This window comes from Gymnodraco acuticeps, unplaced genomic scaffold, assembly GCF_902827175.1.
Source record: "Gymnodraco acuticeps unplaced genomic scaffold, fGymAcu1.1, whole genome shotgun sequence".
NCBI lineage: Eukaryota > Metazoa > Chordata > Actinopteri > Perciformes > Bathydraconidae > Gymnodraco > Gymnodraco acuticeps.
In genome coordinates this window covers 3,310,288-3,336,518 of record NW_022992222.1, presented here as the reverse complement: position 1 = coordinate 3,336,518, position 26,231 = coordinate 3,310,288, and the positions used below count along the sequence as shown (strand labels likewise).

General features: G+C 40.1%; 1 protein-coding gene across 1 annotated transcript; it reads right to left on the bottom strand.

Moving 5' to 3' along the window:
- Positions 1-25,492, bottom strand: atp6v1c2 (ATPase H+ transporting V1 subunit C2). Its single transcript, XM_034206015.1, has 13 exons — positions 25,434-25,492; positions 25,003-25,200; positions 21,824-21,891; positions 21,211-21,296; positions 17,693-17,787; positions 17,109-17,196; positions 16,924-17,020; positions 16,381-16,449; positions 15,319-15,411; positions 15,140-15,227; positions 2,829-2,926; positions 2,594-2,723; positions 1-892 (listed from the first exon to the last, which is right to left on the bottom strand). Exons 2-13 carry the CDS (start codon positions 25,129-25,131, stop codon positions 803-805), a joined length of 1,131 nt encoding a protein of 376 aa, XP_034061906.1. The 5' UTR covers positions 25,132-25,200; positions 25,434-25,492; the 3' UTR covers positions 1-802.
- Positions 25,493-26,231: the final 739 nt, after the last annotated feature.

Genomic DNA, 26,231 nt, shown 5'->3' with positions numbered 1-26,231 from the left:
TGCTACTAGCGGCTAATGTAGCTACAAGCAGAGACGAGCAACGGGCTACAGAAGTGAGCTAACTTCTTTCTAACTCCACCCGTAATTGTATTAAAGCCCAAGCCAATGCTGACTCAAGTGACATCATTATGAGGCAATTTATCGGACTTCACAGCTCCCTCTGGAGCTGCAAAAGGCTTTACTGGTTTTTTAATGCAATGACAATGGCAACTGACAATGAAAACTACCCTTGGGTTATTATATTTTCATTGAGTGACTATTGTGGTACTTAATTAACTGAGTTCTTCTTCCACCATTGAAAACATTACATTAAAAACATTCAGATTAAATACATGTTAAAATAAAAGTGATATGTACATAGTCGTTGTGCAATGTTGTATAATGTGAAACCTGCATGAAAGAGAAACACTATACCCCACCGTGATGGCTTTTTGAGGTTACTAGGAAGATAAACTCAATTAAAATGCTTTAAGCTGTACATCAACATCCAAATAACAGTGTGTATCATTGTATTATTAAATTATTCCGCAGTTCCATGTGCACAAAAAGTAGTCCATGTGCAGCTGATTTTGTATTGAAAAGAAACTCAAAATGCATCTACTGTTCAATGAGTATTTACACTTGTGGGAAGCTGGACTGTTATTTCTGCGTCCAAAGAAAGATCTTCTCGTGGATCACTGGATGTGTTTTATTCTATAGTTGAGGGTCTTTGTCTCCCCGGCTCTGATTGGCCCACTCCACCAGATGATCGACAGGACTCTCATTGCTTGGTCTTTGTGTGGCTCATCTTTTTTGATTAATGTTAGCTGAGCTCCAGCAGGTTGGTGCTGATGTAGAAGCAGATGTAGGAGAGGTACTCAGGCTGACAGAGTCCTGGGATGTCAAAGCTCACCTGCTCGGCAGAGAGAGGAGACCTCAGAAAACAGCATGTGACAAACACTTTGACCCAGAGCTACAGGAGTATGTTCATAGTTCAAATCAGGCAGTTTTTCTTTATATCATTTTTAAATTGTGCAAATCTTGGCCTTATTTGAATGTGTACATGTTTTTGCTGTAAATAGCCCTTTTTTGCCCAAATGAATAAAATAAATACAAATTTGGACAATATTTTGCTAAATTCAGAATCTGATTGATTCTTATCCATTACCGTTGAAGATAAAAAACAACAACAACATAGACATGCTTTTTTAATGGACTGCTTTTTATCAATAACCTTGGTTTAAAAAAAACAAGGTTAAAAATAAAAGAATGGATTGTCCGATCAAAGACTATAGTAGTTTGTATCTGAACATTCATTATTTTCTTGCCCATAAAACCACCAAAACTACAAACTCTTTTTTTCTAAATGTTACTATTTCTGCTGTTACTGCTCTCTGTCTTTGCCCACATTTCACTGGCAAGACAGATGTCATTTAAAGTCAGTAGGTGGTTGACATGCTCATCTCACATCAACATTTAATCTGATTTGACAAGTACTGTGACTTACTCTTGGGTCTTGGTGAACAATTATCAAAATTGTGTAATTACTACTCACCACATTTAGCTTCATTCTCACAAAACTAGATTTAACAGTGATAACACATTGTTCTTTTTACTCCACTACATGTATCTGATAACCTGGACATTACGTTGCATGTTCGGATCATTTATACATAATACATTTAACAAACAAATGATGATGTTGTATTGGAGAACAGAATGAACCCCACCTCTACCAGGTGCAACTGTAATGTGACGAGTCCTAAAACCCAGAAGTGAGTTAGCATTTTACCACTATTGGTTCCCTCGTCTCAGAGTCAATGGGATTTCTCCATAGGATTTTGGAAAAAGCTGGAAATAAGGTCTGTGTTTGACACAAATGTAAGAGACGGATCACTTTTTGTTCTACGACATTAAATACATCAGCAGTGACCCCACTGGTGATTTTTGAAGAGTTTACGTGTCTGAAAAACGATGGTTGTTAACAAGTGGTTGAATAGGACCACAGAAGTTGCCGAGGACGTTGTACTTCATTACGCCGAACTCCTCTAAGTTTGTTTGCCCCTGTTCTGCTTGAAAGCAAGTACCTGCACTCTTGCAAACTGTTAAAACAAACGCTTCAACTTGTACACTTTTTAATCTGTATTTTTGAATATGGATCTTAAGTTGGCGTGACGTTGAAGTCGAGCGACCCTGCTTATTCGGCTGTAGTTCGTTTATAGCATAACATTTCTTCTGGCGATTAGATTTATGATTCGAAAATTATAAAAGTAGGGTAGACATGTGGATATTATCCACATGAACAAAACGTGCATTTATCAAACAGGTTCGTTTTCTATAGACCTTATTTCGAGCTATTTTCCAAAATCCTATGGAGAAATCCCATTGCTTTTAAATTATCCCTGCACCTCTATTCTGGGGCATAATGAGTAATTATTTTTAAAATGTAAATGCCAATTTATTTGCACTTTTACTAAAGTAAAAATCTGAATGCAGGACTTTTACTCCATACAGATCTGAATACTTAGTCCACCATGACATTTCAACATTACATGATAGCTGAAGGAACAAGCTTAAATGAACTTGGTTTGTGAAGATGTATTTGGTCTCTTACATCAGTCTTGCTGTTAGAGGCAGTGGGGTCCAGATGTTTGAACAGTGACGCGAGATCCTCTCTGAGTTTCTTTGAACGCTTCTTGTCCGTGTGCAGCAGAAGAGCCTGATAGTTCACCGGTAGTCCATACCTAGCAGGAGACATCATCATGAGTGTACTCATAGTAAAATGATTCAAATTAAATGTTTCAAGAAGGTTAAAAGAGAAAATGAAAGTACATCTCATCAGCGCTGACCTGAGGACTGACTCCGCAAACACTCGCAGTGCTTTCAAGTGAATCCAGGCAATAAACACCTGGCTGAAATTCACCTTCAGCCAACGCACAAAGCTTCCCTATGGACAGGAAGCAATGACATTTAAAATATACATTTTACACACATCAAGTATCTAAACTAAAATTGCAGTTGTATGCCGCCATCTAGCAGTCAGGTTGCAGGTTACATCCATCCCTGTCCAAAATGTCATCACTTGTCCTCATTCTATCCTATTAGTCATGCGGGTAGTGTTGTCACTATTAGCAAATTAAAGCCAACAATTTGTCTTGCGAGGTCACAGTAACTTTGACCTTAGACCATATATTCTAATCAGTTCATCCTCGAGTGCAAGGCGAAGTTTGTGCCAACTTCTGATTACATTTCCTTTACCTTGTTCGAGTGCGCTCAAAAGAGTGTTAAAAGGTAAATGGACTGCATTTTATATGTTGCTTTTCCAGTCTTTGCGACCAGAGCACTTTTAATACACAAGTCAGCATACACATATAGGCCTACCTACATTCATATTGAGGCAGAGAATACGATGGGCCACCTGCTCAGGAATGATAAATATTCACAGACAATCAGACAATCCCCCCGCCCTCCTGTTGACAGTTCACGATCGTCGGCACACTGATCACACATTTTCTTTTTAAATGGCACTTCATATCAGAAAGGTTGCCGACCCCTGGTTTACGCCAATCAGAATGCACCAAAGTTCATGTGGCGTCGGTGTGTAGATATGCCAAAACAATGTCGGACACCGTAATTTTCTCTGGTCCCCTCCCCAATCGGATCAATGACGACATGTATAGCCGCATGTCATCATTTCAGCGCTGGTTGTCTTGGTGGTGCCCAGCAAACGATGTGGGCTTCGTAAATAATTGGACAGACTTCTGGGGAAAACCTGGTCTGATTAAGAGAGACGGCATTCATCCTACTTTGGAAGGTGCAAATCTCATTTCGGCAAACATTTCAGGGCTTTGTGGACTTAATCCATGACAAACTGGAGTTGAGACTATGGCGGAGTCGCAGTCTTACACGCTTCTCTGCGCTCTCTCCAATACAATACCCAATATTAACGGTGTGTGTGTCTGCCCAAGGACAATTTAAAGTAAAACCTAATAGAGGTGTCATACATAATAACCTAATAAAAGTAAATGTAACAACTACTACAGAGCAACAAAACAGGAAGATTAAATGTGGACTCTTAAACATAAGATCTCTAGCATCTAAAGCAGGGGTGGGGAACCTTTTTCCTCTCAAGGGCCATTTCAATGTTTTCAACATCCTCCGAGGGCCGTACAAATTATTGACCTCTGCTTAAAAATACTAAAATCACAGCCCACTCATTTCACCTTTCTTTCATGCTGTGCAAAGAAAAAGCAACCTCTTAATCCAGATATCTTGCCATGACTCACGCATGCATGCACGTGCTCGGTTGTGGCATGACCACCCAAACAGAAAGATATGGACACAAGATGTGTGCAAATCTATTTAGACTCCTATCCATGTGAACATGATTTAAGTGTGGGGGGGGGGGGGGACCTAACCCCTAAAGATTTTTTTTTTGAATGTTGAAGTTAAAAGCATCAATCTGGTGCACTTTGAGAGCAACATTAGGAGATCTATGGATACATCTCTCAACACCCATATGAAACAGAACTGTAAACAGATTTTCTTTTTCTTTATGGATATTTTACAAATCACTCCCCTTTCAAACTGTATTCTTGTTTATTAATAACAAGTTATTTTTACTGTCATATAGTATTTTATACCTGTTTACTTTATTCTCTTGTTTTTTTACAACTATAATAAAGATGTGCCTTTACCTCACTGGTTGTAGAAAAAGCTTCTTATATTCGTTAGCATAGCTAGCTAATCAGATGCTAATAACAACAAAGTTATTGACTGTATGATCAGTATGACAGATCGCCACTGGGCTTACAACTAAGACACAGCCACGCAAAAACTACGGCATGTGTACGGCTCCTTATGGGTATAGGCCATAAGGTGAACCCTGTTATCGTTTCATCCCGCTCCACAGAAGTGGAACTACACAATCTTTAGTTCATAAAAAAGAACGAGTCATGCCTATCCACCAAAAAAAAGTTCGTCGCTAAAATTCCTGTCAATTCTTCTAGGCACGTAATTATTGGCTGAACTAGTCCCTTCAAAGCGTAATAATATCTTGGTCAAAAGTAGTGCCACGGTCCGTCACGTGATCGTGCTACACCAATTGGGTAGCTGCATATACCGGTATCAAACAGATTTGGAAAAAATGGCGACCGCCATGGTTTCATCGAGTAGCGGGGACGAGGAAAACGCACCAGAAAGTCTCAAAAAGTCAAAATTATCAACAAACATTGTTACATGCATATTACGTCTGTGAAGCACGAAAAGGTTGATTATTTTACCAATACAAGATGGAATACGTACAGGACAAGCTTACAACGGTGGCATTGATTTTGAAGTTACAAATACAATATTATCATATTACAATAATAATAATAATAATAATATAATATATATATATATATTATATATATCTATAATAATAATCTATATATATATCTATAATAATAATCTATAATAATAATAATAATGTAATTCATCAAATTATTATATGATGAATGAGTAAATAAATGAATCAATGGTCATTGGTATAAGTACTGTATTTTATTGATCTAAATTACTTAACGTAACAAGTTAACCTTCTTCTTGGACGCAGCTATGTATGAAATCAAGTCATGTTTATTTTAAGAGTGCATTTAACGTGTACAGGGTAACAATAACAACAGACAGACAGACAAAAAGTCCTCAGTCTAATGGAATAATCCACGAGCTCAGCCAATGAACCTAGCGATGCGAACATGGTAGTCCAGGAATGTTGTTGTAGCTGGAGTTGGCTGATAAACGCTGCTAGCCAATGTTGATTCGATGGTCAACTCTGTTCCCAGATAGTAAAACCTCTCACAAATACCGCGTATATAACGCAAATACCTCGGACTTAGTGATGTATTAAGACATATGACAAAACATGACATAAAACAAGCATACAGCACTGTTTAGAATCCATTTGGTCTGGTTTAGCGTAACCATGGAGGCGGCCATCTTTCACTTCTGTTGACAATATGCAGCTACCCAATTGGTGTAGCACGATCACGTGACGAACCGTGGCACTACTTTTGACCAAGATATTATTACGCTTTGAAGGGACTAGTTCAGCCAATAATTACGTGCCTAGAAGAATTGACAGGAATTTTAACGACGAACTTTTCTTTGGTGGATAAGCATGACTCGTTCTTTTTTATGAACTAAAGATTATGTAGTTCCACTTCTGTGGAGCGGGATTTCTTTTATAAAGGACTTTTCGAGGTTCACCTTGCGGCCTAGTAGGCTACTCCAATTTTTGGAAGTGCCGGAGCGGAGCGGCGTTCTGGTGCTCCCCGTCAGAACTACACCCCTGTCAGACGTAGTGATGGGTCGTTCGCGAACGATTCGTTCTTTTTGAACGAATCTTTGAAGTGAACGAGATGAACTGATTCCTCCCACAAAACGATTCGTTTTTCCTTCCGCCAAAAGCTAAAGAGAAGCTGTTCGCGAACGACGAACTTAAAGAACTGGCGGAAACAGTTCAGAACTGTTTCCTACAGTGTACTGTAATCAGAGCCCTCTCACCTGAGCTCCGACACACACACACACACACACACACACACACACACACACACACACACACACACACACACACACACACACACACACACACACACACCCACACACACACACACACACACACACACACACACACACACACACACACACACACACACACACACACACACACACAGGAGCAGGACATCCTCCTCAACCTGTCCGCAATAAAGAGGACGGATACCTAAACCGTAGCGTCCAGCTAGCTTATAGCGATAAATACACACATCGTTGTATTCTCCTCCCCCTGTCGGCCCTAAAAGCTTCAGATGGTGGATACCTGAGCTCCATAGCGTCCCGCTAATGTGAAACACACACACACAGCGTTAGCGGGACATTCTTCTCCCCCTGTCGGCACTAAAAGCTTCAGAGGGCGGATAGCTGGGCTCCGTAGCTAGGGTTGCCAACCGTCCCGTATTAGCCGGGACGTCCCGTATTTTAGCCAAAAGGGGCGTGTCCCGTACGGGACTTTGTTTGTCCCGGACTCCCGTGTAAAGGGAAAAATAAAAAATATTGTTCTGTTTGCGCGCAATGCAGTGTGTCTGGCTGCGTGCCTGTGTGCTGTATGCAGGGGCGGCGCCAGGGGGGAGCTAGGGAGTGCTGAAGCACCCCCCAGGATTGCCAAAGCACCCCCTAAGCACCCCCAAGAAATATGTGTTTTTTTTAATTATTATTATTATTTTTATTAAATTAAATTAGAAAAAGTATTGATTACATCAATGCAAATGTGAAAGAAACACATTTTTGACCAAAAACATAAAGCCAACACAGGTGATATGATTAGGCCAATGGCCAGCACCCATTCGATTTTTGACCTACCCATAGGCTAAATAACTTTGTGACACTTGAGTGACTTCCTGTTAGCTAGAGCGCCACATTATTTGCTAACAGCAAAGTGAAACATTTATCGTTTTTTAGTCCTTAAACGTCCACGTGTGGACACTCAATCAAAACCGCCTGAAAGCGAGAGGGATTCTGCACATAATAGCATAGCCTCGTGAGTACAAGTAGCTTACTTCTGGGTCTCTGTGTTTAATTCAAGCTCTGCTCTGTGTGTGTGTGTGGCACGAGCCATTTTGGGTGCGTGCGCGAGCGAGAGAGCTCGCGCACCGGTGGGTATCTACTGGAGATCGTTGTGGTTAGCATCTGGTGCTAGCTAGCCAAGCTAACGGATATAAGGAGCTTTTTCAACAACAAGGTGGAGGAAGAACTATCTCCTGTCAGACTGAGAGTCTCAGATAACCTCAGCTCAGGTGAAGTAAAGAGGCGCATTCACACTGCGGTACTTTTCCCACAAAGGTTCATGTGAACTTAGTTCATGTGAACTCTTTAGTTCGCATGAACTAAGTACAGATCGCGTTCATACTGGAAAAAGTCCCTGGGGGTGGATTAGGTAAATGAAGCTGCTGACGTCACTTGTTCTTCTTCTGCTTTGGGCTTAATGGCAGGCCGCAAACCACTTCACGGCGTATACTGCCGCCCAAAGTCCCCGGCCGGAAGTCCCCGGAGTTGGGGACTGGCTTCAGTAGAAGCTGCTGGGACTCCACCCCCCACTTGTAAAAATAGCACTTTACCCCTGCTTACACCTATATGCCGTGAGCTGATTATCGAGCCTTCATTGTAACAGTCGCGGGTACACTGTGTGTGTGTGGGGAGTGTTGCAGTAGAAAATTCAACTGTAGCGCTGGTGCATTAATGGGAAACCCTTAATGTTTGAGCACCCTCTATGAAACGTCCAGCTACCCCACAGCACCCCCTAGAGAAAATCTCTGGCGCCGCCACTGGCTGTATGCGAAGGGCACTGGGACCGCTCAGTTGACAGGGCAGGCACAATGCTCGCACGTGTGTGTGTGAGATTTTCTCCGGTGGGCCGCGGGAGCGGCATCATTGTTTGTGTGGCATGTCAGCCTTTTCAGTCGTATGGGAAAATGAGCGCTGCCGGTGGAGGAGGTGATAATGAAAGAGGAGAAGAGAGAGAGGATGTGGTTCTGGGCCCTGGCCCTTCTAAAAAGAAAAGACTTGTGTCTTACAACAAACAGTGGAAGAAAAACACAGTTGGGTAAAGCCTGTGAGTGGAGATCTGTCTCGGGTCTTCTGCGTGTGTGTGTGTGTGTGTGTGTGTGTGTGTGTGTGTGTGTGTGTGTGTGTGTGTGTGTGTGTGTGTGTGTGTGTGTGTGTGTGTGTGTGTGTGTGTGTGTGTGTGTGTGTGTGTGTGTGTGTGTGTGTGTTGTGTGTGTGTGTGTGTGTGTGTGTGTGTGTGTGTGTGTGAGAGAGAGAGAGAGAGTCAGTCAGCTGATTGCTGGGGAAATGGTTGGTTGAAGGATAACATTAAGTCTAATAATAATGTACCGTGCATGTTCACATCATGTATACTTTGCATTACTTAATACCATTTTTCAAATATTTATTTTTTAACATTTTGGACAAAATATCCAATTGTACATCGAGGTGCCCATATGTCCCTAGTGCCCACCTATCCGATTTGAACATGCTGATGTACAATGTGATGTAGTAGCCTAATGCAGGTGTAAGATCATTGTGTTTGTATTGTGTTAGGTATGCATAGTTTTCTATGCATTTTGAGGGTTTTGGGGGGTTTGATTCCTCGAACCCTAGGGGGCTGGCTCCCCCAAAATAATTAAATAGCATAACCCTAACCCCGAAATAAAGTAACAACAAAAAGTAACTAAATCCGCCAGAAACCCGAAAATCTTCGCGCGCGCGGGGGACACATGCATGTGTCCCGTTTATCCATTTCTGGAAGTTGGCAACCCTATCCGTAGCGTCCAGCTAGCTTAGCCGCTAGCTTAGCGATAAATACACACAGCGTTGTATTCTCCTCCCCCTGTCGGCCCTAAAAGCTTCAGATGGTGGATACCTGAGCTCCATAGCGTCCCGCTAATGTGAAATACACACACACAGCGTTAGCGGGACATTCTCCTCCCTGTCGGCCCTAAAAGCTTCAGAGGGCGGATAGCTGGGCTCCGTAGCGTCCAGCTAGCTTAGCGATAAATACACACAGCGTTGTATTCTTCTCCCCCTGTCGGCCCTAAAAGCTTCAGATAGCGGATACCTGAGCTCCATAACGTCCCGCTAATGTGAAACACACACACAGCGTTAGGGGGACATTCTCCTCTCCCTGTCGGCCCTAAAAGCTTCAGAGGGCGGATAGCTGGGCTCCGTAGCGTCCGACTAGCTTAGCCGCTAGCTAAAGGTAAACATAGATGGGTACATACTATAGAATATGAATAAATCGTCACCGATGGAGAGGATATATTTTTGTATTCACTTTGAATTCCGCCAAATGGAGTTTAATGCTTTGGGATTTAAGTTAGGCCACATAGTACGTGCATGGGTTTGAAAGTATAACATGCTAGCCTGCTGTAATACATCGTATAGTCAGGCACACATTTATGAGAGATTTAACAATGGCCAATTATATTTCTTAAATAATATGTAGCCTATTCCCAGAGCATAATTCATGGGGCAACAAGGTGAGGTGTAAAATGTGTTTTAATATCATAAATGTTACGCCAGCAAACTTCTGGTACGGACTTCGGCAGTAGTGAGGACTCACTGAACGAATTAAGTACAAAGACTAATCGTTCGCGAACGTGCAAATCACCAGAAGTCGTTCTCGAACCGGTGAACGAATCAGTGAACGAATCTTTCAAGTGAACTGAATCAAAAGATTCGTGTCCCCGAAGGGAATCGGAATTCCCATCACTAGTCAGACGAGACATATACCACGTGATGACACGTTAGGCTTGTGTTGTGTTCAAGGACCCTGACCTTGGCCAGGAAAAACAGGCACTCACTTGTTTATTTATTTTGCGGTCTAGATTTCTTTAATTTTTTTCTTTTTTGTGTGTGTTTATAAATTACCTCGAGGGCCACACCAAATGGTCTCGCGGGCAGTATACGGCCCGGGGGCCGGAGGTTCCCCACCCCTGATCTAAAGCAATATTGGTAAATGATTTAATATCAGATTATAATATTGATTTGCTGTCTCACTGAAACTTGGTTGAGACATAAAGAATATGTCTTCATGTCTCAACCAAGTTCAGGCCTAAGTATACAAGTCACGGCTCGCCACTGGTCAGCATAAATGAGGCCACTCCACCCAGCCATATCAATACTCATATTGCCCGAGGCACAGGCCGAGGAGGTGGAGTTGCAGCAATCTTTGACTCAAGTTTACTTATCAATACTAAACCAAAATTAAATTATACCTCCTTTGAAAGCCTCGTTTTTAGTCTTACGCATCCGACCTGGAACACTTTGCAGCCAATCTTATTTGTTACAGTGTACCGTGCACCAGGTCCTTATTCAGAATTTTTATCAGAATTCTAGAAGTAATTATCGTAGGTGACTTCAATATTCATGTTGACGACGATAAAAATAGCCTTACTGTTGCATTTAACATTAGATTCTATTGGTTTCCGTCAGAGTGTAAATAAACAACCCACTGTTATAATCACACTCTCGACCTTGTTCTGATTTATGGTATTGAAATTGAGCAACTATTAGTCGAACCATAATCCTGCTTTATCCAACAATTTCTTGGTAACTTTTGATGGAAGCCTACTGTTACTTACTATACTACAAACCATTAGTCAAAAGCTCCTGCAGCAGAAACCTATCTGTTAGTGCTATAGCCAAATTTAAGGAAGAGATTCCACCAATACTTAACTCGATAGCATGTCTGCATGTAAGGGAGGAAACTTATACAAAATGTACACCACCCCAAATTGATCATGTTATTGATAGTGCTACAGATGCCCTGCGAATAAAATTAGACTCTGTTGCTCCTTTGAAAAAGAAGAAAATAAAACAACATAGATTAGGTCCATGGCACAATGCCGAAACCCCCAAAATAAAGCAAAAATCGAGACAACTTGAAAGGATATGGCGTTCAACTAAACTTGAAGAATCTTGTTTAATTTGGCATATTACTCTCAATTAATATAAGAAAGCACTGCGTAAAGCGAGAGCAGCTTACTCTTCATTAATAGATGAGAATAAGAATAATGCAAGATTTCTTTTCAGCACTGTAGCCAGGCTGACAGAGAGCCACAGCTCGATTGAGCCTTCTATTCCGATAGCACTCAGTAGTAATGATTTTATGTGCTTTTTTAATGATAAAATTGTTACTCTTAGAAACAAAATTAAAGACCTCTTGCCTTTGACCAGTATAGTGTTATCAACAGCTCCCGGAAACGTAAGTCAATTAGAATGCTTTTCAGCCATAAACCTTGAACAATTTAATTTAATGATTCTTTCTTCCAAACCATCAACGCGTATCTTAGACCCAATTCCAACTAAGCTGTTAAAGGAAGTTTTTCCATTAATTAGCACTTCTTTATTAAATATTATGATTATGTCTTTATTATCAGGCTATGTTCCACAATCATTCAAAGTAGCAGTGATAAAACCTCTTCTTAAAAAGCACAACCTCGATCCATAGGTTTGAGCCAACTATAGACCTATTTCTAATCTTCGTTCCTCTCAAAAATTCTTGAAAAAGCAGTCGCAAAACAGTTGTGTGATTACTTAAAAAACAATGATTTATTTGAAGATTTTCAGTCTGGCTTTAGAACACATCATAGCACAGAGACAGCTCTGGTTAAAGTCACAAATGACCTTCTAATAGCCTCAGACAAAGGACATGTCTCTATTCTTGTCTTGCTCGATCTCAGTGCTGCATTTGATACTATCGGCCATGATATCCTATTGCAAAGACTAGAGCACTTAGTTGGCATAAAGGGAACTGCTTTAGGCTGGTTTAGGTCCTATCTATCTGAACTCTCTCAGTTTGTACGTGTCAACGATGAATCTTCCATGCAAACCAAAGTTAGCCATGGAGTGCCACAGGGCTCAGTGCTTGGACCTATTTTGTTCACATTATATATGCTTCCGTAAGGCAATATTATAAGGAATCACTCTGTACATTTTCATTGTTATGCGGATGATACTCAACTATATTTACCCATCAAGCCTGATGAATCCAATCATCTAAATAAAATTCAAGACTGCCTCAAGGACTTAAAAACGTGGATGACCTTACATTTTTTGATGTTAAAGGTCCCATGTCATGCTTTTCTGGTTATTACCCGTCCCCTTGTGTGTTATGAAGGTTTTTATGCATGTAAACGGTCTGCAGAGTCAAAAACCCTCAAAGTACACCCTGTAGCGAGTAAAACTCTAACACAGAAAAGACCTCCCCAAAACGCCTCGTTGGAGATTTCATGTTTACTTCCTGGGTATCGCTACGTAGGGATACCCAGTAGCCACGCCCAGAGCTATGGCTGCACCCTCTGCCAACCTTTCACGAAACAAACCTTCCCAAACAAGGTATCTACCACGACTGTTTAAATGGGTAAAAGTTTTTTGGGCTACTACGTTGGGATCGCGGAGAAATGCTCTCTCTTTCATCTACGCAACATTGCAAAAATCAGGCATATCTTGCCTCAAAACGATGCAGAGAAACTAGTCCATGCATTTGTTACTTCAAAAAGTCAGTTAAATCGCTTCAGCTAATTCAAAATGCTGCAGCACGTGTACTAACCAGAGTCCGGAAAGATACCACATCATTCCAGTTTTGGCTGCCTTACACTGGCTCCCTATAGAACACAGGATATCATTTAAAATTCTTCTTCTCCCCTACAAAGCCCTTAATGGGCAGGCGCCATCTTACCTTAAAGAACTTATTATACCCTACTTTCGTACTAGGGCATTGCGTTCCAAGAATGCACGGTTGTTGGTTGTTCCTAGAGTCTCTAAAAGTACAATGGGAGCCAGAGCCTTTTCTTATCAAGCTCCACTTTTGTGGAATCAGCTTCCAGTTTGTGTTCGGGCGGCAGACAGCCTATCCGTTTTTAAGAGTACGCTTAAGACCTTCCTTTTTGATAAAGCTTATAGTTGATAAAATAATCTAATAAGAGTGCATTGAAGTAGACACGTTGTGCCTCTTCACCTATACATTTTAGTTCTTAACCAAATGACATACCATCAGTAAGGAAAAATAGTTTGTGTGTAGACGGTGGAAGCAGGGAGAGGCATATACGTGCCTTGATCCCTGCCGAGTCGACGCACAACTGTTGATTGGTGTCAGTGCCAAAAAAAAAAATTTGGAGCAATGCGCTCATGGTATAGATGTGGCGCATACATCTTAGTTCCTACTCTTTTCCCTCAACATATCCTAAGGGAGTACGTGTACGTAGACACGTTGTGCCTCTCCACCTCTGTTCCTTACTTCTTACTGGCTACCCTTTCCCTAAACCTATCCTAAGGGAGTGCATGTACGTTGTGCCTCTCCACCTCTGTTCCTTACTTCTTACTTGCTACCCCTTTCCCTCAACCTATCCTAAGGGAGTGCATGTACGTAGACACGTTAGTTTAGCTGCTATAGGCTGAGACTGTCGAGGGACACCTTACTTCTTCCTTCTGTCTGTCTGCATTGAAGTAGACACGTTGTGCCTCTTCACCTATACATTTTAGTTCTTAACCAAATGACATACCATCAGTAAGGAAAAATAGTTTGTGTGTAGACGGTGGAAGCAGGGAGAGGCATATACGTGCCTTGATCCCTGTACTCTCATGTTCCGAATAACCCAGCTACCCCCAAATTTCTTCTTGGTGTTTATCTACGCCGGGATCCTGAGTCGTGGCTGATCCTGTTGCTGCGGTCCTGTGTCCTGGATCCTGAATCATGTGTCCTGGATCCGGAGTCCTGGATCCTTAGTCCTGAGTCCTGGATCCTGTGTCCTGGATCCTCTATCCTGAGTTCTGGATTTGAGTCCTGGACTTCGAGTCGTGGCTGAACCAGGCACTGTGGTCCTGCCTGACTCTCATCATACTACTTCCCTGATGGCTCCCACAGGATTGTTGACATCCTCGTGGATTCATCCTCTTATTATAGACATGCCTTTCCAAACATTTGGTCTACCTACGCTGTAAAATGTATTATCTCTTCGATTTACACACGGCATCTATTGCACGTCTATCCGTCCTGGGAGAGGGATCCCTCCTCTATTGCTCTCCCATTTTCCCCTTTAAACTGTGGGTTTTTTCTCTGGAACTTTTTCCTTGTACGATGTGAGGGTTAAAGGACAGAGGGTGTCGTATTGTCATACTGATATTCTGTACAAACTGTGAAGTCCACTGAAACAAATGTAACATTTGTGATATTGGGCTATATAAATAAATTGATTGATTGATTATCTTTTTTCGTCTGCCTTTTATCTGTACTACCTTTGTTGCTGTAACACCATCAATGTCCCAGCTGCTGGACAAATAAAAGGAATTTTGATTCTGAATAACTACTTGTTGTCCAGGGTTTGAACACCCGGACCTTCGTATGGTGGATGACCACTCTTCCTACTGAGCCCCAGCCGCTCTCACGTCCTGAGGTTAAGTTACAGTGGTCTTGACCTTTGACCACCAAAATCTAGGTTGTTACCTCTTGAGCCAAAGTGGGCGTTTGTGCTAAATTTGAAAAAAATCCCTCAAGATGGTTCCTGAGATAGGAATGGTACAGACGGCCTGATAAAAACACTTCAGAGTATGATGTTGTACTCACGTATTGTTCCTTTTTGTGAACACTACGCTGCTGCCTCTCCTGCTGCTGCTTCGCCTCCAAATCAAAGCTGTACTCGCGGACGGTGAACCTGTGTGGATCATAGGCTACACCATGGTAAGTGACACCTACAACACAGCTTTGACATGATGCAATATTATCTGGCTATCCATCCTGCTTACTTGCTCTCCTGGGCTTTGGCTTTGAATTCACACACAGCTCTTTTGAAGAGTGTAACGGAGAAAACGCCTCCCTCTCCATCCTCGTACAGCTTCCTGATGTTCACACAAAATAAATAAACCCTGCTTTACTGTGCATCTTATTCTAAATAAGATCATACAATATAAATAAATAACATTATTCTGTATTGGAGAAGACTTAATAGAAGCAATTGAGAACATAAACTCGTCGGGAACATGTTATCTTCGCTATTAATAAAGAAAGTGATACATTGGGAAATGTTCTCATAGACTTCTACAAAACTTATTTTTGTGAAGTCGCCCGCTGCTAGTTATTAGAGAGAATGCAGGTTTACAGCACTTCCTCATATGCTCATATATTTTCAAAGCAACTATTATAGAAATAGCATAATGTCACAAAATGAATGAACTTTACAGAATAAAAAGTATAGGTTTAAGTAATAAAATAAATTACGGCCGAGTTCCATTTCACTATGTTCAAGCACCGATGAAAAGTTGTTTAAGTAAATCAGTTTGTTTTTTTTGCCATAGAAGAGTTGAAATATGAAATAGTAAATAATGATATGAAATCAGTTGCTTCACCAAAGCAAAGCAGCCACAACTTTCAAAAATCTATATAATAAGATATTCTTATATTCACTAACCAGTATTTCCTTTATCTAAAATAAAGACTGTTAATTGTGAAGTTATACAAACAAACGGACAACACTTGATCTGTGGCTAAGGAGAGCTTGTTAGGTCTTGGTATACTTGAACTGTCAGTTTACAAATAACTTTTTCTTGTAAGGCATGCCTTTCAAGTTTTGGCATTATGCCAAAAAGCATTCAACCCCAATTGAATACATTTTTTTCTCTGAAAAAAAACCCCACTTCCTTCCCTGCAACTGATCCAAGCCATGACTCTTACTTTCTGCCGGTAATGGAACACCCGTGGTTACTTAGCCTGACCTTTTGAGAACAGGTTCTTAGAGCTTTGCTGGTGCACTTACTGAAAACGAGTAGAATGGCTTGTCTCAAAGCTAAGAGTGAATAGAGACCACTCACCTGCTAGACCGTGGAACCACGAACTGTGAAAAAGATTCATATGTCCTCTCCCACTGCAAGTAGCTCCCTCTGTGATCAGAAAGACATTTACAAATGAAGAACCACACATGAGTTTGACCATACAATGAAGGTAGAACTTTGCTAACTGTCATTGTCGGTAGAAAAATCGTTAAAATGTACGTTTTATTGGCTTAACAATGTGATCGCATGATTCCTTCTGATATTATTGCAGATCTACAGTAAGCTAGCTAATTAACCTAGCTTACCTAGTCATTTCAAATATACTGAGAAAACACTTAGAATTATGAGACTAACTCTGCAAGAGTAAACGCTGCGCATGTTTAGTCAAATAGGTGAATATTTTCTAAATCCTACGCATGTGTTGCTAAATTGGTGAATATAATTCTTCATTGCATCGTGTTTGGGATCAAATGTGTTTTTTCATTTGCATTGTTTTTGAAAATGCGGTGCCATTCTCCTTATAAAAGTGTTTTTTCGAGCCCTTGTAAAGTGTTTGCCCATGTTGGCCACTGTATCACCCACCTGGTCACCACTACCAGCAGAGTAGTGAGATGCTCCGAGGTCACAAGGTCTTCCTTCCTCACTATGTCATTCAGACTGCAAGTTTGCAAACTCCCACAGGAAAGATAGACATTCAAGTTGAACATTTAATTGACAATAAAGTGATATAATTCTAACTTAATACGTCACTGAAGCCACTCACTGTAGTTTGTACTCCATGCTTTGAAGGCTCGTTTTCACGCTGCTGTACGCTGCAGCTCGGGATTTTAATTCCGTCTCCATCTGGGAAACTTCCTGACACGCATGCAAGTGTTAACAAGACATGTCAACATCAGAACAACATGTGCTGAGCTCAAAACAAGAAAAATCCATAAGCAAATTAACATTTCTCAAATTTGCTAAATTTGTAAAAGTACCTAAACTCCTTTTTTTTTATACACAATGATTAATTGATGTATCAACTTGGCTTTTAGCAAATGTGCCCACTCACACAAAGGATATTAGGATACAATTCCACAGGAAGTTAGCATTACTGCAGCATATATGCATACAGTCCATCCAAAATGTGTTGCTAAAGCTCAAATGTGTTCAAAATCTCTGTCTAGAGGTAAATATTAGACAGAAAAAAAACGAAAGAGGGGGACTTTCACAAACACATTTTGGATCATGGATGTTCCCATAGGAATGAATGGACATCTGTTTGACTCCCATACATAAACGGAGCATTTCTGTCTGTGTTCATAAATGGAAGGTTCATGGGAATATCCTTCTCCTTTCCATTGGTTAGTACCTTGGTGATGATGTCTGCAAGGCTGGAGAGAGGCAGAGCTGTGGGGTACTTGGCTTTGTCCCACTGAAACTTTGTCATGTAGCTCATCAGGTCCACTGAGAAACACACACACACAAAACAGGTAAGAAAATCACCCGAAAACAACAATCGAACAACTGTAAACACACCACACAGTGGAAAACAAGCTTCATTCACACAAGTCAGTGTCAATACATTACTGTAGAAATGCACACTTTGTATCACACAGCACTGCACTCCAGGCAGATCAAATACCCCTCAGAGAGTTGAGGTAAGCTTTCAGGGGCGACACGGTGGCAGTCTGATTCATGCTGTGGTCTGCTTGAGGAAAGTGATCAGAGACAGGGGTTAGCCTTGTTTGTGATGGGTTGTAGTTGCTTTATCTGTCTGCCTTTATGTAGGACACTAACACATTCCCTCGTTTTCACACAGTTTTGTTTAGTTTCCGTAGTTCCCCAGTGTTCAACACAAGGAAACACAGAGATTTCAATTAAGTTGATTTGTCACTTTTTCACCAACAGAAACAGGACAATTATGTAACATTTATCCAAATAAATCATTGTATATGAATGTTATAATGTAAGGCAAGGCAAGGCAAGTTTATTTATATAGCACTTTTCAACACAAGGCAATTCAAAGTGCTTTACAAAAAATGAAAGAGATTAAGAAAATGGCATTTAAAATCAGTCATTAAAAAGAAAAGCTAATAAATAAACATTAAAGAAAAAATACATGGATAAAAGTTACAGTGCAATTAAACATTAAAAGAAAAAAAAAGTACATGGATAAAAGTTACAGTGCAGTCTAAGATATGAATAGTTCAATTAAAAGCAGCGACAAAAAGAAAAGTCTTCAGCCTGGATTTAAAAGTAGTCAGAGTTGCAGCGGACCTGCAGGTTTCTGGGAGTTTGTTCCAGAGATTTGGAGAATAATAACTGAACGCTGCTTCTCCATGTTTAGTTCTGACTCTGGGGACAGAAAGCTGACCAGTCCCTGAAGACCTGAGAGATCTGGATGGTTCATAATTTAGCAGGAGGTCAGAAATGTATTTTGGGCCTAAACCATTCAGTGCTTTATAAACCAGCAGCAGTATTTTGAAATCTATTCTTTGACACACAGGAAGACAGTGTAAAGACTTCAGAACAGGAGTGATGTGATCCACTTTCTTAGTGTTAGTGAGGACTCGAGCAGCAGCGTTCTGAATTAGCTGCAGCTTTCTAATAGATTTTTTAGTGAGACCTGTGAAGACACCATTGCAGTAGTCGAGTCTACTGAAGATAAAAGCATGGACAAGTTTTTCCAAATCCTGCTGTGACATTAGTCTTTTAATCCTAGATATATTCTTTAGGTGATAGTAGGCTGATTTAGTAACTGTTTTAATGTGACTGTTGAAACTCAGGTCAGAGTCCATGACTACACCTAGATTTCTGGCTTTATCTGTTGTTTTGAACATTGCAGACTGAAGCTCAGCGCTAACTTTTATACGTTCTGACTTGGCTCCAAAAACCATTACCTCAGTTTTATCTTTGTTTAATTGGAGAAAGTTCTGACATATCCAGTCATTGATTTGTTCAATGCACTTACTCAGTGTTTGAATTGGAGCATAGTCTCCTGGTGAAATTGTTACGTAAATGTGTGTGTCATCTGCATAGCTATGGTAACTTATTTTGTTGTTCTTCATTATCTGAGCCAGTGGTAGCATGTAGATGTTAAAGAGAAGAGGCCCCAAGATGGAGCCTTGAGGAACCCCACATGTCATATTTGTCAACTCAGATGTGTATTTACCTATAGAAACAAAGTTGTTTCTGTCCTTTAAGTAGGATTCAAACCAATTTAGAACTGTTTCCGAAAGTCCCACCCAGTTTTCCAGTCGGTCTAGTAATATGCTGTGGTCAACAGTGTCAAACGCAGCACTGAGATCTAATAATACTAACACTGAAGTTCTGCCACTGTCTGTGTTTAAGTGGATGTTATTGAAGACCTTTACAAGAGCAGTCTCAGTGCTGTGGTTTGGACGAAAGCCTGACTGGAACACATCGAAACAGTTATTTAAATGCAAGAAATTACTCAACTGTTGAAAAACAACTTTTTCAATGATTTTACCTAGAAATGGGAGGTTTGATATGGGCCTGTAATTGTTCATTACTGAAGCATCTAGATTATTCTTTTTTAAGAGCGGTTTAATGACTGCAGTTTTCAGGGCCTGTGGAAAAATACCTGAGTGAAGAGATTTGTTTACTATATGAAGTAGATCTGAGGCCATGCAAGGAAAAACATTTTTGAAAAATCCTGTTGGAATAATATCAAGGCAGCAGGAGGAGGATTTCAGAAGTTGAATAATGTCCTCTAGGTTTTTATCATTAATCTGATGGAATTGTGTCATGATGTCTGAATTGGTGTTAAGTGGAGATAGGGACAACACATTTGCTGTTCCTGATGCAGAGGCACTGACTGCTTGTCTGATTTTCTGAATTTTGTCAGTGAAAAAGGAGGCAAAATCATTGCACGCCCTGGTGGATAGAAATTCAGAGGCTACTGACACTGGGGGGTTAGTTAGTCTGTCGACGGTAGCAAACAAGGCACGTGCGTTGTTTTTGTTTTTGGTAATGATGTCAGAGAAGAACGATTGTCATGCGTTTTTCAATTCCAAATTATAAAGGCCAAGTCTCTCTTTATAGATTTCAAAGTGAACCTGGAGATTTGTTTTTCGCCACCTGCGTTCAGCTTTTCGACATTCTCTTTTTTCTGTTTTCACGCTCATGGCCTTTCTCCATGGAGATATTTTCTTGACAGACACTTCCTTTAACCTAGTTGGAGCAATGGCATCTATAACATTTTGAATTTTTGAATTAAAATGATCTACTAGCTCATTTACTGAGATGTTGGCAGGGGCAAGTGTGGAAGAAAAATTCTGAGTAAACATTTCCCTAGTGTTTTCAGTTAAATATCGCTTTGTAGTCTTCCACTTGTATTTACTTCGATTCATATGTAGCTGATAACCATGTAAGAACATTTTACTCAAATTTAGAAATGTGTTTAACTAGCTGAAAAGTTTAACTTTGTTGATAAACATACACAATTTGACAAAAAGCGTAATCAAATAAATGTCACTTTTTGGCTACTTTTACATGAAATTAACATGTTAAACAAATGACCATTTTATGGATTCTTCCTGCATCTGCCACAAAAACCTAATTGAGATACATTTTGGAGAAAAAATAAATAACGCAGCAGAGATCAGGTTTCCATAGTAATGAAAAACTTCCGGTTGACTCCGATGTTCACAGAGATAAGTGGAAACAAGGTGAAAGGGATCTCTGAATGTGTGAGTGGGAGTGGATGTCATGTGTAGACATGCATATGGAGCTTGGTTTAAGTAGTTATATGTCTCATCTGCAGTGTGCATGTAGCCTGCTGGCTTCTAAGCACTTACTTATGAGTTCCTACTATGTAATAAACACCCTATGCATGTTGAGTGTGTGTGTTTGTGTGTGAATCACCTCCATTGGCTAAGGCGTTTTCCAGCACTTTGTCATCAGACTGCTCCATCACCTCCCTCATACACTGATGTGTTTTTTTAATCACACTGACCGGGCAACAGAAAAACACAACATTAAATAAAGACTTGTTTGGTCATGTTTCGTTAAATGTTGCTCATTCGGTTCAAATTTGGGAAATACATTTTTTCCAAATGCTGTTAATGACGTCTACAAAGTACTATACATGTCTAACAAGGGTTTTCCTATCCTAGGTAAGATCTATAAAGAGAGATGTAAAAAAAACTAAGGGATAATAAATAAAATACCAGACTAAATTACAAGTAGAAATCTGTGTCGTTTGAACTTGCCAGGCCAAATTTGTACGTTCATTATTGGCTATACTGGCTCTCATCCACCAACAATGAATTTTTAAAATCAGGAGGGAAACTGACCATCAGCATGCCCCTGACCATCAATGAATCATGGCGCAAACCGCACACAAGCTCAGAGTTACACCACGTCTTAACTAAAGACACATGAAGCTACAAACGTGCACGTGACCATGGAAGCAAACAGGTTTCGTGTGAATAGACATATTCTGTTTGTTTAAGCATGCTTGGAATTTTCTTTTTACCTTTCAGTTAGTGTGTCAAGCTTGGAGAGGTCATCTGATACGCTGAGCAGACTGTCCAGTATTCCCACCTGGTCACAGCATAGACAGAACAGTCAGTTTTACCGTGGCTCAAACAGTTTGGCATGTATAATGACTTATGAACATGCTGGCTTTTGAGGCGAGCCCCCCCCCCCCCCTGAGGCGAGCCCCCCTCTGAGGGTATTGGCTTTAATAACATGTCTTCCATCAGACTATAAAAATACTTTGTACTACACTTTGCAAATGTTCTCCTAAATGTACCAGCTAGCATGGGATAATGCGTTATTTGTACATTTAAACCAGTGGTCCCCAAACTAAGGCCCGCGGGCCGGGTACGGCCCGCCTCCACATTTGGCCCGGCCCCCTGAACAATACCAGAGACGCATTATGATTTTTTTATTTATTTATTTATTTATTTTTTTCAGTCTGGCCACGCAAATCCTAGACTAGCCCCTGTCAAAATGTTGTGACCTGCTCTATCGAAATCAGTCGCATTGACCCGAAGACACCTTTTGAGTTGTATACACAGTTGGAAAGAGGAGATTCCTAGCTTTCTAATGATATCAGGATTGTTTTTGTACTTCAAATATTAAGCGAAATATGTCACATTATATAATGACTGTCACCGAGTCATCATTTTGAGAAAAAGGCCTTCAAAGTTGTCTCTTCTCTGGAATCCATCGATCTGATTGATTATTAGCGGAGCAAATGATCAAAATACTACCGAGGGAAGATATTTTCGTTTGGAGGGGAAGCTCGCGAGTGTGTGCGTGTATACGTGTGTGTGTGAGTGTGTGTGCTTGTGTAATTTTGTGTTTGTGTGTATTGTGTTTGTTTCCCGGGGAAAACACTCACGAGAAACACCGGCGCTGCGGAAGAGCAGATTGCTATGACTATGCTTGCACGTCATGGTACCATAGCACCTCCAAGGCGCTAAAAATAAAACTTCAAACATCGCAAAATAAACTGGTCAGACTACTGCTTGACCTTTCATCTAGAACCCACCTCACCTCTGCCCACTTTGACAACCTAGGATGGCTTAGAGTAGACGACAGAGTACAGCTACTTGCAATGGGCCTGGTCTACAAGATACACCACACCTCTATGGTGGTACCCATGTACATGTCAAAATTCTTCCCAAAGGTCAAGGAATACCATGATCATAACACCAGAGGGAGCTCCACAAATCATGTCAAACCCAGATTTGGCACAAAAAAGGGGGAATACACGTTTCGCAATTATGCCACATCAAGGTGGAACGCTCTTCCCACAACTGTAAAGGAAAGTAAAACTATACTTACCTTCAAAACCTCTCTTAAAGAGCACCTTCGGGGGAGAGCATTGCAAAACTGGCCCCGGTAATGGTACAAATCTCAACCTGTCGTTCAATGGACAGCTTCCCCCCCCCCCCCCCATCTATGTATATACTCGCATTTTAGACTCTGTTACTAACTGTATATCTGTAGACTTGGTATGTCTTAAATGTCCGGTTAGGATGTATTAGAACGAAATCTAAAATGAAAATTGTAAACAAGCAATCTGTATGTAAAAAAACCACCTGTATGTAAATTGTAAATAAGCCATCTGTATGTCAAATATGTCTTATATGTCTTAAATGACATGATGAATTGGAAATGGGGGACCCTGATGTAAACAAGACGAAAGTCTTTCTCTGGTCTGCATCCCCTTAACAATTGTATGTTTTGAGCTGTACTGTACTGTACCCAATATACAAGCTGTTAATAAACTTTTCAATCAATCAATCAATTGCGAGTGAGAAATAAATAAATTGGAAATAAAAGTTTCATATTCTGAAAGCCAAGACTTTGTTTGTTTAAAATCAAACAAAACACCCGAACCCCGAAAAAATAGTTTTTTTTACGTAAATCCACGTTTATTTTGAGAGATTCTGCTCTGACAACTAAGCTAAACTTTTACCTGTTAAGATTGTGCACGGCACAACAGAAAGTTACAGTAATTTTCAATGGACTTTTTTTCTGTGAAGAACCCAGAGAGGGTTATTTGGTTATTATTTATTTCATAAATAGTGTTATTTATTTCATTAATAGTGTTATTATTTATTTCCTGACTTTTTTTCTGTGAAGATCCCGGAAAGGGTTATTAATATTTGGTTATGTGTGGCTTTCTAGAAAACAATAAATGTTTACGTTTAGACACCCATGCGATCGTCACACTTTTTCTGTTACAAACTGACCCGGCCCCCATCAGAGAAGGGAAAAGTTATGTAGCCCTCACAGGAAAAAGTTTGGGGACCCCTGATTTAAACTAATGATGAGTAATAGAAAAAATCATTGAATTAATTTTAGTAATCAACTGAGGAATTTTCATGGTGATATTTATTAGTTAGTTAGTTTTAAGTATCAGGGCCTTGTAGTATATTTTTTATTTTAAAACACATATTATGCTTAAAAGCCGACCTTTATAAACATGATTTTTCTTCTTGTGCTGTGCACCAGAAATCTACACTTCATATCTATATTCCGAGGGTTTCTGCAGATTTTATTTTATTCATTTCTGATTCATGGAGTGTTAAAAACAAGAATCCAAACGACCTGAGTAAAACCTTCGACTGTCAACAAAATAAAACCACTTTGCTTTATCCAATTTTTGGACATATTTCAAAAGATAAAGCGTCATTTGCATATTTAATCTTAGATTATCAGAAAACTTGTAAAATAATGTCCTCAATGTTAGTAATTTACTGGGGTTATGGTGATATCTCTTAGTTTTTTCTTTCTATCTTGTTCACCTGGGGTGTCTCCACTTAAGATTCAGCCAGGAGATGGGCACGTATAATTGTATTAATGCTTTTCAGGTTAGAACTCTTGATAGAAATTCAAAACTGCAGTTACAATATGACTTCTGGTAGCCAAGGTGAACATGGATGACATTAAGTGAATTGGGTCGGATGGAAATGTTGCCTCAAACTGTAGAGAGCAACCTGAGCCTTTAACCCTTCACCAGAGAAGGACACCAAACACCGTCATCCTCCTCACCGCACTCTACTGTACTGGGATAAACACAGAGCTAACATACAGTTATTTTTATTTGTTTAACAATGCTATACTTACACTCCCTTAGCTTGTCATAATGTTTGTATTTGATGTTGTTTCATTAGGAGAGACGATACACAGCCTCACCTTGAGTTCTGGAATGGAGAACCTGCAGCAGGAGGCCAGGTTGGTTTTGGCAAGGTTGCGCTTCAATTTCTCCACACTGGTTAAACTGGTCTTGTCCAAAGGGACCGAAATCAGCCAAAAGTCTGTCATGACTCCCAGTGTGTCACATAGAGACCTCCAGTCCAAATCCTCCAAAAATAGGCGTTGGCACCAAAAACACTGTGACCCAGGGCAAAACACAAAGAATGAGAGGAACTCCATCATAGAGACATTTATAGGCTTTCATACTAAGCTGACTTCTTAAAATCATATTTCCGTGATATAATTATTATTCTGTTTTCATTATTCGTTGAGTAATCTTGGATTATATCAACAAGTTTCCTTTGTTATTATGGCTACTAATAAAATAAACTACTAAATAGAATAGAACATTTCAAAGCAATGTTTCTTACCGTCAGGTTACCTTCATGACAGTGCTGTGTCAGTCCAACTGTGAGTGTAGGAAAGTCTGAGCAGCAGCTCCACCTGAGACTCACTGACATCCAGCCAGCCCACAAGAGGCTGTGACATCACTCTAGGTACAGCTGTCACTCTTCATGGACTCTTGGAAAAAAATATATTTCTTTTTATACATATACAGTATGTATACATGTGTGCTGTGGTTTTTGTAATAAACATGTACCACATGGGATTTGCATTTATGTATGGGAACAATATAAATAGAAAAGCCCTAGCCTGTAGCCAAAATACAACATTGTGTTTAAAAAATACAATATGGAGCTGTGTGTGGCATATATATATATATTAGCGCAGTTTAGGTTACCTTTCTTCGTATGTATTTCTGGTTTTACCACAGGTGTCGGCTTAAAAACTATTGTAATGTCATCCTTATTAATAAATAATAAATAAAAGCAGATAAATACATGTTTATTTTTATTTCATTTGAAACAGTGACAGCTAGCTAACCAACCTTATGTCTAGATAAATGTTATGCTAAACAAGTGTGCAACATAAAGATACTCCTTTTGTGGAGTTGCAGACATTTTATAAATAATATTTGTAAACTGAGTCCCTACATTCTTGTATGGATATCATTTTGTATTATTTATTTTATCATAAGGAATTTTAATTGAATACTTGAATGCGCCATAGTGTGTATGAAATAGTTTCGCACACAAGAAAACATCAAATAGAATGGTGACTTTTAGGGCTGGATGCTACTAAAGAATTAACGTGAATTCACAAGATTT